The following is a 12,326-nucleotide window of genomic DNA, read 5'->3' as shown; positions in this document are numbered from 1 at the left end:
TACCTGTATCCCCGAAATGCCTTCTCTTACTCTAAAAATATTCTTAGTAGATGACTCTTTTATTTATGAGTTTCAGAGACAAGGAGCCCAGTCTTATGAGGGAGGCTATCTTACTGATAAACAACTTTCACTGTTAGGGTTTTTTAAATTTTCAATATGAAATCCAGACTTGTTTTGCTGTAGCAATCCTGGTCTTCCCTCTGTGTAAGATGTAATCAATCTAATTCCTATTACATTTCAACTCACTTTTTTTTCCTTAAATTTAAATTCAAGCTAGTTAACACATAGTGTAGTATTGGCTTCGGGAATAGAATTTAGTGATTCATCACTTACACATCACACCCGGTGCTCACTGGAAGTGTCCTCCTTGATGCTCGTCACCCCATTACCCCAGCCCCCTCAGTGTGTTCTCTGTATTTAAGAGTCTCCTATGGTTTGCCTCCCTCTGTTTTTATTTTTCCTACCCTTCCCCTGTGTCATCTGTTTTGTTTCCTAAATTCCACGTATGAGTGAAATCGTATCTGTCTTTCTCTGAGTTATTTTACTTAGCGTAACAACCTCTAGTTCCATCCATGCTGGTACAAATGGCAAGATTTCATTCTTTCTGATGGCCGAGTAACACATGACACACGCATGTGGATGGAGTGGATGGGTGTGTATGCACACCCCACCTCTTCTTTATCCATTTATCAACGGATGGACATTTGGGCTCTTTCTGTACTTTGGCTATTGTTGATAACGCTGCTATAAACACTGGGATGTGTGTGCTCCTTTGAATCTGTATGTTTGTATCCTTTGGATAAAAACCTAGTAGTCCAATTACTGAGTCATAGTAGTGCATTTGCTATGTCTATTTTTAACTTTTTGAGGAACCTCCAAACTGTCTTCCAGAGTGGCTGCACTCTGCACCAGCGTGCATTCCCACCAGCCGTGTAAGAGGTTTCCCCTTTCTCCACATCCTCACCAGCATCTGTTGTATCATGTGTTGTTAATGTCAGCCATTCTGACAAGTGTGAGGTGGTATCTCACTGGGGTTTTGATTTGTATTTCCCTGATGATGAATGATGTTGAGCATCTTTTCACGTGTCTGTTCGCCATCTGGATGTCTTCTTTGGAAAGGTGTCTCTTTATACCTTCTATCCACTTCTTACCTGGATTATTTATTTTTTTGGGTATTGAGTTGGATTATTTGTTTTTTGGGTATTGAGTTCTTTATAGATTTTTTTAAAATAATGTTCAGTTAGTCACTGTATAGTACATCATTAGTTTTTGATGTAGTGTTCAATGATTCATTAGTTGTGTAAAACACCTAGCTTTGGATACTAACCCTTTATCTGATATGTCATTTGCAAATATATTCTCCCATTCCGTGGGTTGCCTTTCAGTTTTGTTGGCTGTCTCCTTCGCTGTGCAGTAGCTTTTTATCTTAATGAGGGCCCAATAGTTCATTCTTGCTTTCATTTCCCTTGCCTCCAGAGACTAGTCTAGCAAGAAGCCGCTGCACCCAAGCTCAAAGAGGTTGCTGCCTGCTTTTCTCTTCTAGGATTTTGGTGGTTTCACATGTAGGTCTTTCATCCATTTTGAGTTTATTCTTGTGTATGGTGTGAGAAAGTGGTCTAGTTTCATTCTTCTGAATGTGGCTGTCCAATTTTCCCAGAATCATTTGTTGAAGAGACTTTTTTTCTCTGGATATTCTTTCCCACTTTGTCAAATGTTAGTTGACCAGAGCTGAGGGTCCATTTCTGGGCTCTCTATTCTGTTCCAGTGAGCTGTGTGTCTGTTTTTGTGCCAGCAGCATACTGTCTTGATGAGCACAGCTTTATAATGTAGCTTCAAGTCCAGAATCATGATGTCTCTTGCTTTGCTCTGCATCTTAAACATTGCTTTGGCTATTCGGGCTTTTTTTCTGGTTCCACACGATTTTTAAAGTCATTCACTCCAGCTCTGTGAAGAATGCTGGTGGTATTGATAGGGACTTCATTTTATGCGTAGGTTGCCTTGAGTAGTACAGATGTCTTTTAAACAATATTTGTTCTTCCAATCCAAGAGCATGGAATGTTTTTCTATTTCTTTGTGTCCTCTTCAGTTTCTTTCATACATGTTCTATAGTTTTCAGCATACACACTTTCTGGCTCTTTAGTTAGGTATTCCGAGGTATCTTATGGTTGGGGGCTACAGTAAATGGGACCGACTTCTCTCTGTGCTGCTTCAATACTGGTGTATAGAAATTCAACAGCTTTCTCTACACTGATTTCATATCCTGTGCCTTTGCTGAATTCCTATATCAGTTCTAGCTATTTTTTAATGGGAGTTTTTTAGGTTTTCTACATTGAGTATTATCAAAGTCCTAGGCTCAGCAGTCAGACAACAAAAAGAAATAAAAGGCATCCAAACTGGCAAGGAAGACGTCAGACTGTCACTCTTCACAGTCAACTTAACTTTTTTTTTTTTTAAGGATTTTATTTATTTATTTGTCATAGAGAGAGAGAGCGAGAGCGAGCACAGGCAGAGTGGCAGACAGAGTCAGAGGGAGAAGCAGGCTCCCCGAGGAGCAAGGAGCCTGATGTGGGACTTGATCCCAGGACGCTGGGATCATGACCCGAGCCAAAGGCAGCTGCTCAACCAACTGAGCCACCCAGGTGTCCCTCAACTTAACTTTTTTTTTTTTTTTTTTAAAGTTGAGGAGTTTATTAGGGAAATATGAGAGGCAAAGATACCCCAAGTGACAGAAAGAAATTCTGAACATGTCCCTTCAAGCCAAGTGGGGGCCTGACCTTTACCTCCCCAAAAGGACAAGAAACTGGTGGGTTAGCAACAACATTCTCTGGCAGCCATCTTGCCAAGGCATAAGTGTCTCGGCCAGGACTGCCTCCCAAACCCCACCAAAGGTGAAAAGGAGACAAAGACTGTTTCCAGAATCAATGCAGAGGCAATGAGAGCTGTAAGGAAAGTCTGAGAGAAAGAGAGGTGGGGAGGACCTTAACAGAGTCCCAGGCGTCTGGCTCTGAGCGCCTCATACATTGACGGATAGTTCTACAAAATGTTACTTCAAAGATAAAATGCCTTATGTTGGTTCCAAGAGCTTCCCTGGATGTCTTCCCAGATGCCACATCACACACCGACGTACATGGCAGAACCCAAAGGCCACACTTTTGAAAAAAAAAAACAAACAACAAAAAAAACCAAAAACCAAGAATAAGCCCTGTTGCTCTTTGAGAGAGGAAGGAGCTGAGGCTGCTGGGGCCTTTCCCACGTCGGCCTGCGTTCCATGAAGCAACTTCCCAGCAGCAGCATGGCGTAGCTCTAGGTGAGGGTCTCACCTTTTGTCACCCGTGCTTCAATGTACTCTATTCTCCGTTCGAGGGCTGTCAATTTCTCGTTTAGTGTTGCAAGTCTTGAACGACAAGACATATCGAATGAGTTGAGAAAGTCCGCGATTTTCTTGATGCTGCTGGTGATGACCTCAATGTATTCTCGGTTTGCCTAGTCCTGGTGAATCTCCCGCTGCACCAGATCCTCTTGACCCGCCATGGTTGCCGCCTGACCTCAACTTAACTTCTTTATCTGCTCTTCACCACATTAGATCTCTCCTCTTTGTGAAAGGCGCTTTTTTTTTTTTTTAAAAACTTTTAAAATTCCAGTATACTTAACATGCAGTGTCATATTAGTTTCAGGTGGTGTATAATACAGCGATTCAGTACTTCCATACAATATCCATCAACGCTCATCACAAGGGCATTCCTTGATCCCTACCCCCACCCACCTATTTACCTCCCTTCTGGTACCGTCAGTTTGTTCTCTACAGTTAAGAGTCCGTTTCTTGTTTTGTCTTTTTCCTTTGCTCATTTGTTCTGTTTCTTAAATTCCACATACGAGTAAAATCATATGGTATTTGTCTTTCTCTTATTTCATTTAGCATTATACTCTCTAGATTCTTCTATGTCATTGCAAATGACAAGATTTCATTCTTTTTATGTATTTTTAAAGATTTTATATTTGAGAGAGAAGAGTGCTTGTGAGCATGAGAGGGGGGAGGGGCAGACAGAGGACAAGGCCGACTCCCGCTGACTGAGACATCCGGGCGCCCCTTTTATGGCTGAGTAACACTCCATAGTGTATATAGACCATATCTTTAACCATTCGTCTACCAACAGACACCTTGGCTGCTTCCATAATTCGGCAATTGTAAATAATGTTGCAATAAATATAGGGGTGCATGTATTCCTCTGAATTAGCGTTTGTGTATTTTGGGGCGTAAAGACCCAGTAGTGTGATTACTGGATCATAGGGCAGCTCTATTTTTAACTCTGAGGCACCTCCATGCTGTTTCCCCCGCGGCTGCACCAGCTCGCATTCCCACCACCTCTGCATGAGGGTTCCTTTTTCTCCCCATTTTTGCCAATGCTTGTTTCTTGTGTTTTTTATTTTAGCCATTCTGACAGGTATGAGGTGACATCTCACTGCAGTTTTGATTTGCATTTCCCGGATGATGAGTGACGATGAGACACATTTTTCATGGTCTGCTGGAAAGCCTTGCTTAAAATGAGCTCCCCAGTACTACTGGTGCCACTGACTGCCCACTGTATCTGGGATATACAGGGAGTCCCTTTATGTCCCCTAATATGAAAACTTCAAACATGAGAGAGAAAACGTCAAAGTATAGAGAATAATACAATGAACCCCCATATTCTGATCACACAAATTCACAATTATTCAAGATTCTGCCACATTTGCTCCATCTACCCTTTTTTCACTTATTTTGCTCAAGTATTTTATTATATTTTTAAATATTTTATTTTTTAAATAATCTCTACACCCAAGGTGGGGATTGAACTCCCAACCCTGAGATCAAGAGTCACCTGCCCCACCAACTGAGCAAGCCGGGTGCCCCTACACCAAAGTATTTTAAAGGGCGATGAAGTACACGGATATTTGCTTGTATAATCCCAATACCAATACCACATCTAATAAAATCTACAATTATTCCTTAATGTCACCTCTCAGTGCATACTGAGTATCTCTAAGTGTTTTAATAGTGTCTTTTTATAGCCAGTTTGAATCAGGATACAAATGGGGCTTGAGCACTGCATTTGGTTGGTATGGCTCTAAAGAATTATTTATAAAAGAGTCTCCCCTTACCATCCCCAACCCCGCCACATTACTGACTTGTAGCTGTCCTACAGAAGGTTCTACATTGTGCTTCCTTGTGTTGTTAAACAAAACCTCTACCCCTGTATTTCCTATGAATGAAACTTGACTCTAGAAGCTTGATTTAATTCAGGTTCAGTGTTTTGGGCAGTAATTCCTCATGTGAACTTTAGGATGCATCTCCCCAGGAAGCAGGCCACACCTGGTTCTCCTACTTGTAGTAATGCTAGTATTGATTAATAAGGCTTAGATCTGGCCACCTGATCCCCTCCCTGTGAAGTTCCCCACCAACCTTTCATGGGTTTAATCAGAAACTACAGCATTATTTTCTTTCCTTATAGTTTAGTTGACTAATCATGGAGTTCTCTATATTTTATATTCAGTATTCCACTTTTTTCCTTCTCTTACACTGCCAAGTTTAGGGTCACTAACACCCTTTATTCAGATCATTACAGTGGCCTCCCAGTTACCGTCCCTAAATCCAATTTTGTCCTACTTTGGTTCATTTTCCCCCTTATAGTTAGACTAGACATTACAAAGCTGAGATCTAGTAATACTCAGCTTAAAACACGTTAGACTTTAAGATAAAGTCCAACCACCCTGAAGTTCTTCCATTTTTCTTACTGATAGGCCTCTGCACTACTGTTCCCACTGATCTGAGATTCCTGCTCTTTACGCAGGTTACCTCCTGTCTTCGGGCTGTCACTTAAGTGGTACAGAAATTTCTGACTGTTGGACTATTCCAGATGTTCATTCTATACTCTGAGTGACCTATACGGTTTTCTGGCATACACATCCCAGTTTTAACTATTTATGCATGTAATTATTTCTTTATTGTCTGAGCAGAAACCAAGTTTGTTTAGTTTGCTACTGTAGCCCAGCATCTTCATGCAAAGCACATTTTAGAAACTTGATACTTGCTGAACAAATAGTTTCTGTAAGCAACTTAAAATGCTAAAAACTGAGAGGAAGCTCTCCAGAGCCCCGACGACGGTACGGTACCTGCTGTGGCATCTTCAGGGTGATTCCATTCTCTGTGCTCACCGAAGTGAGGGTGACTGAAACTACCAGGAAAGGGTGAGGGATGTAGCGTGACATGGACACTTCTTGAAGAACCTGAATGCCGGCAGTAGTACTCGGACTGCAAACAGAGAGAGAGAGACCCACACACCTCAGCATCAGTGCCAGCAAGTTTTTTTGTTTTTCTTTCTTTCCCACTACTAACAGTATAAATTTCATGCGTTTGGAGGATCCAGATGCCTTCCACCCATTATTCCCTCCCCTTCAAGCATCCTTCCGGCAGCAGACTGGTGAGGTTGAGGTATCCAGAGAATACAAATGGAAATAAGGGAGAAAGAAAGGGAATACAATGTAGAAGGGAAGAAAAAAACCTAGGGAAACTAGGAAGGAAAAAAGAGGAATAGTTAAGTTGGCTGAGAAAGGACATGGCTTCCATGAGAGGCTAGTAAAATCTCTTACAGTTATCTCTACAGTATTCCTTAATCACTAAGCTATTTCAGCAAATACACACTTTAGGGCTATTTACATACACACACATACACATCACAAGAGCAAAATAAAACTCAAGAGGCATGGTCTAAAGGCTACCAGCCGACCGGCCACCCAGAAGAAGGCAGGCAGCGCGCAGCAGCACCAGGGGCCGCCAGCCCCTCCCGCGGCGGACTGCAGCCGCCTCGCTCAGTGCGAATCGAGAGAGTCTGCTAAGGACACACTTCCCAAGGCCTTAGGCCAGTGAACTCCTTCAAATTTCCCCACATGTCCAGAACATTAGGGTAGTTAGTAACCACTTGTTTTCAAGGCTGTGAAAAAAACGAGTACCTAAGTTACCCCATCCCAAACCTGATTTCCCCCCCGAACAAGTGCAGTAAGAGCAGCTGAAGAGCTTGGTGCAAACTATTTATTTAGGCAGCTAAAAATAACTGCGTCAACATCACTAAATACAAAATTTACTTTTTTCACTTCTAAAACAAAGGAAACTAAACACAGGGTAACTTTTGAGAAAATAAAAATGACGAGGAAGCACAGTATACAGAAGCAAAAGGTGACAGTCACCACGCCGTGCACGTACCCGTCAGACTTCCTTTCAATGCTGTACAGGCAGATGGAGCAGTCTGCTCGGAACACCACCACCACGTCCCGGAAGACACTAAGCAGCAGGGTTTCCGCCTGTGCTCGGGTGACGTGGGCGAAGGCGTTGTCCAGGTTTGATGTGCGCAGGTAGACTCTGAGCTGAAGAACAAAGAATGAAAGAAAACTGTAAAAACAAGACACCTACGCCTCAGGCAGCTAAGTACTCTAGACATGCGGGTTTTTTTTATCTACTGACTTCAAGTAAGAGAAGTTTAAAGCCAATCTGAGCTTTCCCAGTAAATGGATAAATTTTATAATTTCACAGGGTAGCCTCATTCTACAAAAAACCAAAAGATGAAGCAACTAAAATTGGGAATGTACTACTATGAGGTACTCCTTCTCAAGACCTGCATATCCAGACCTGGTAAAAGTAGACCAGCACTTTCTGAAAACATAAACATATAAACCAACAAATTAATAAATCTCTAAGGGCAGCCATCCTTAGGAACATCTTTGCTTTGAACAACCTGCGTTATTTACAAACTTCACAGACAATGTCTAACAGCTAAAAATCCTTAGAAAAAGTTGTCTCAGAAGTTCTGATTATCCCTTAAAAAAAACTTTCTTAAAAGCAGTAACCTGATATGAGGGTCTGATTTAGGTAAAAAAGCCAAATGCCAAATTCTTAATTAAAAAAATAAAATGTATTCATTTCAAAAAAATTATATTTCTATTAAACCAGATAGTGCTTAACATCTTTAAAATATAAAAATCTGTTATCTCTGAGAGAAAACAAGCCTTACCTCTTCTTGACGGTCACTTATGTTATAACATGCCAGGACAATAAAATCATTCCACCAGGCTAAGCCACCTGTCACAATCATATTTTGCTCCTTAAAAGATAATTTAAAAAACATATTTACCTTTATTTATATGCTGCCAGAAATTACAATAAGTAACACACTTATAAAATATTCCTAAGCAAACAATGAGAGCTTAAATTATTTCTGCTCTATTCTTTATCTCCTGCCAATTAAGTATCACTCTAGGCCTTTATGAATAATAATTTATATTCTATTTTGAAAAAATAAATATTTCTAGCAATAATTGGGTACCATGTAGCACCATTATTCCCTTATTCAACAGACTTTGGTTTAAAATCCTGCTTTACAACTTACCAGCTGCTAGACTCTGAATCCTGGTTTCTCGCTTATAAAAGGGTAACAACTGTGCCTTCTCTGGGTGGTGAAGGTCAGTGAGGCCCCTGAAGTGCCCCGCAGGCTGCCACTACACATTAATCCTTGTCTTTTCCTATTTGATTCTTGCAAAATCCAACTGCACATGTTTCTGTGCTACCCACAACTTCACATCATATACAAACAAGCGGGAAATGATCTCAAATTCAGTGGAAGTTGATTGACCACATCTGATGAACTCAATATGGAAGAGTAAATCCTCCAGTTAAAAACAAACCAATCTTCTCAATACAAAATCCTTTATGAAGTACTTCATTAGAACTGACCTTAGATGTAATCCAACACCATTTTTTAATATTTGGTATTATTTTTTAATGACTAGTGGCTTACTTTAGAGTTATTTCATATGGTAGTGCACTTATATTCTGAGAAATCAGTTTTTAATTTCAAAAAGACTAACCTGGGTAATGTTTCCAAAAAGTTTCCATTTTTTGGTGAGTAAAGAGTAATGTGCAAAACCAAACTTGCCAACCACAGCAATATTCTGTCCAAGTTTATCAATAGCTGAAAACTAATTCAAAGAAAAAATTAAGAACTCTTCCTTGCAAATGTATATACTTAAATATAAAGAACTTAGCATTATTGTGTCACGCAAATAGACTGTTAATAAATGTTTGCTAAGTGAATTTAATGAAAGTGCTAAATTAAAAAATCTGAATATTTATACACAAGTTACATTTCATCAAATTACTGATGTTAATACGTTAACAATGTACAAGGGATCAAGTATTAAAATTTTATTAACAACACGCCCACTGCAAAAAGGCTCAATTCCCAGAATGCCTCCTGCAGCAAATACTATCCAATAAAAATTAACCCCAACAAAATAACAAGTAACTCACCCGTATAGGCCAATTGCTCTCTAGATAGGTGTTGGAAATCTACAGAAAATAATACATCAATTTGGTAAGACTCCTGCAACATATTTAAACTTAAAGCACTTAAAGCATTAACATCACAATATGATATTCACTTTCCTGTACAACGTTTAAAGTGTTCCCGAATAGTGGGTATTACTAGCAGAGTATTTGGAATTTACTCTGAAATACCAGTCCATATTTCACATCTCCTGTCTTCACCATTTCATTATGGGTGGCTAGATTAGGCTTTCCTACATTGCTTTTTCTCTACACTGTTTTTGTTTATTTTAAATACTGAATATGCCATACAAACAGACTGAGAGAACCAGCCACAAGGGCAAGCAGGAACTGTTAAAATGAAGAGTTTGAGGGCCTCAGCAAGAGTTTTGTTTTTGCTTTTTAATGGGAGGTATTTTTATTACTTTTATGTCTTCTGACCAAAATAGCAAAACACTGCTTATAAAATTTAAGCAATATAAAAATGTACAAAATTGGGGTGCCTGGGTGGCTCAATGGGTTAAAGCCTCTGCCTTCGGCTCAGGTCATGATCTCATGGTCCTGGGATTGAGCCCTGCATCGGGCTCTCTGCTCAGCTGGGAACCTGCTTCCTTCTCTGTCTCTCTCAGCCTACTTGTGATCTTTGTCTGTCAAATAAATAAAAAAACCTTTAAAAAAATGTACAAAATAAAAAAATGAAATTCTGTTCTATCCATTGCTCCATTGGTTAGTCTTTATTCTCTCTCTAAACATCCATACACAGGTAGGCATCTGTCTAAGCTACTCTTTTTTTACTGAGGTATTTAACCTATTCATCTGTAACAACTTTGAATTACAGATAGTAACAATTAATCTGCAATGGAAGTAGGAAAAACACCTTCCTCCTGTGTCATCTGTCTTACATCTCTGCACATGGTATCTTTGTATCACTCTAGCAAGAATTTTAAGTTTAAAAGATTCTTCCATAAGATATTAACATAGATAAAGAAAATTCTAGCTTTACTGAGACTGAATTCTCTAGCCTACTGATTAAGCAGATTTTATGAGCACATGGGGAGTATGGCATGAAAATTATCAGAACAACAGACAGAAAAAGGGAAAAAATCTTCTATTCCTGGAATAAGAGAAACTCAATTTATTTGAATTCATTTTCATTGTACTCCACGTATTACATATTTTTTAAAAAGGAAAGCCAAATTAAAAATCCAGTACAACGCAATCAAATCCAATAAGATTCTTTGTGTAATGTGAAGACAAAACTAAAATCGAATTAAAAGTAATATGCTAAAAATATCTGTATTAACCTTGATAAAATTTACTCATAAAGCTGTTAGACTTCACTTATTATCTAGTAAGTCAGCCTAAAATCCAAATAAAGTAACAGCTTTTGGTTCTGTTATTAGAAGTTCTCAATCCTAGTGCCAGTTTGTAGAACCCTACCCTGCAGAATTAAGGGTAATGGTGCCATGATATATGCTTGAAAAAGGCTTAACTCCTATCTTAACAGATTCACTGCACCACACAGGCCAGTTACTAAAGTCCCGGGACGGGCGGCGTCGGTTCGGAAGCCTGGAAATCTGAGGGAATGATCAGGCGGGGACAGAAGAGCTCAAAGTAGTTTTGTGTGAGTCTGTTAAGTGAATTCTCTGTTTGGATGAAGAAAATCAAAGTAGTCACTTGAAGAAGGATGTCCCTGGAGTATAACTGAGCCAGCCATCCAGAACGCGAAAAACTCCCACTTCCTCTGACCCTGGTGTTTCCTAAGTATTTAAGAAACGAGGCTGGGTAAAGTGTGAGCTGGGATCCCAATGCCAACGCGGATTCCAGCTTGAAGGGTTCCTCAGCATGGCACCAAGGTAGAGTTTTATCAAACGGTCTACACTCTAATGAGTATCTATAAGCAAAAAAAGTTTTTATTCTTTTAACCCCCAAAATGTAGGAAGTGCCACAAACTACAAATGATTTATTTTCAAAGCTTGAGTTTAAGTTTAAAATGAAGCTTTACTTCTGATACAGTTGTGTCTGAAGATGCTATGAAATGAAAAGTGAAAATGAAACATTCATTTTCCCTAGTAGGTCACATTTATGGATCTACGTGTCACCTGAGCTTTGAGCTCTGCCCCTTACACTGAGAACAGGAAATGGCAGAAGTAAGGCAAGAAGCAGCTCATGAATCATGAAGAAGTCAGGCCAGGACTGCACACTCAGGGCACAAAAGTCACACCACGTCACGCCACTGGGAGCCTGAGTGCTAAGGTACAGAATCTCCACTCTCAACATCTTAGGATTCCTCAGCCTCTTAAAAAACCTCAATCTACCTTTTTTCCCCCTTCAAGTCATTTTGCTAAAACCCTGGCTCCTACCTAGACCGCTTCTGTCCGTTGCTGTGAGACTGAGAGAGCCGTTCTCCCAGCACACCAGCCCTGTGCCAAACCCCGCATCTGATGCATCTGAGACGGTCCTCCGAAGGTCTGCCAATCATTTATAAACGAAAGAGTCTTTACAATCCTCTGTTGACAGCCTTAGCATATTGTGTAAGCCTATTTTTTCCCAAATGGTTAGCCAGTTAAACTATAAAACCAACATTTCAGAACAGTGGATGATAATGATTTATGCTTGTAATGTTTGTAAGGAATGTCTGTATCATACGAAGTTCTGAGTGTTAAATGGCAGTGCAAGCAGGAGCGTGTTGTTAGAATTCCACATTATTTGTGTTCTGCTTGTCAAACTACTTTTGAAATTTTTAAAATCTGTAGCTAGGAAAACTAAATTTAAACACACACACACACACACACACACCCCACCACTTCTACCAGCAGCTACCAACCCTGCTGCTGACAAGTAAGTATGTGTATTAAGTTAAAAGAAAGAAACATATTTAACATGGAATCTTCTGATCAGGAAACTAACAAGTGTAAGGTAGGTCTAAACGAACGAAAAATCCTGTTGTCTAGATGAGGAACAGACAAGAGAA

General features: G+C 39.9%; 1 protein-coding gene and 1 pseudogene across 5 annotated transcripts in view; both read right to left on the bottom strand.

Moving 5' to 3' along the window:
• The window catches only part of RIC1 (RIC1 homolog, RAB6A GEF complex partner 1), a 147,431-nt gene that overhangs the window by 14,436 nt on the left and 120,669 nt on the right, over window positions 1–12,326 (bottom strand). For all 5 annotated transcript variants that reach the window (XM_044266007.1, XM_044266009.1, XM_044266010.1 and 2 more), the window contains 5 exons: window positions 9,338–9,376; window positions 8,896–9,006; window positions 8,043–8,132; window positions 7,238–7,398; window positions 6,151–6,289 (listed from right to left, as the gene is read on the bottom strand). In XM_044266007.1, the coding sequence (XP_044121942.1) occupies window positions 6,151–6,289; window positions 7,238–7,398; window positions 8,043–8,132; window positions 8,896–9,006; window positions 9,338–9,376 (540 nt within the window). The remainder of the gene's footprint in view (window positions 1–6,150; window positions 6,290–7,237; window positions 7,399–8,042; window positions 8,133–8,895; window positions 9,007–9,337; window positions 9,377–12,326) is intronic.
• LOC122917761 lies at window positions 2,657–3,848 on the bottom strand (annotated as a pseudogene).

This window comes from Neovison vison, chromosome 9 (assembly GCF_020171115.1).
Source record: "Neovison vison isolate M4711 chromosome 9, ASM_NN_V1, whole genome shotgun sequence".
NCBI classification, from domain to species: Eukaryota; Metazoa; Chordata; class Mammalia; order Carnivora; family Mustelidae; genus Neogale; species Neogale vison.
The sequence above is the reverse complement of the archived record's forward strand: the minus strand, read 5'-3'. Positions and strand labels throughout refer to the sequence as shown.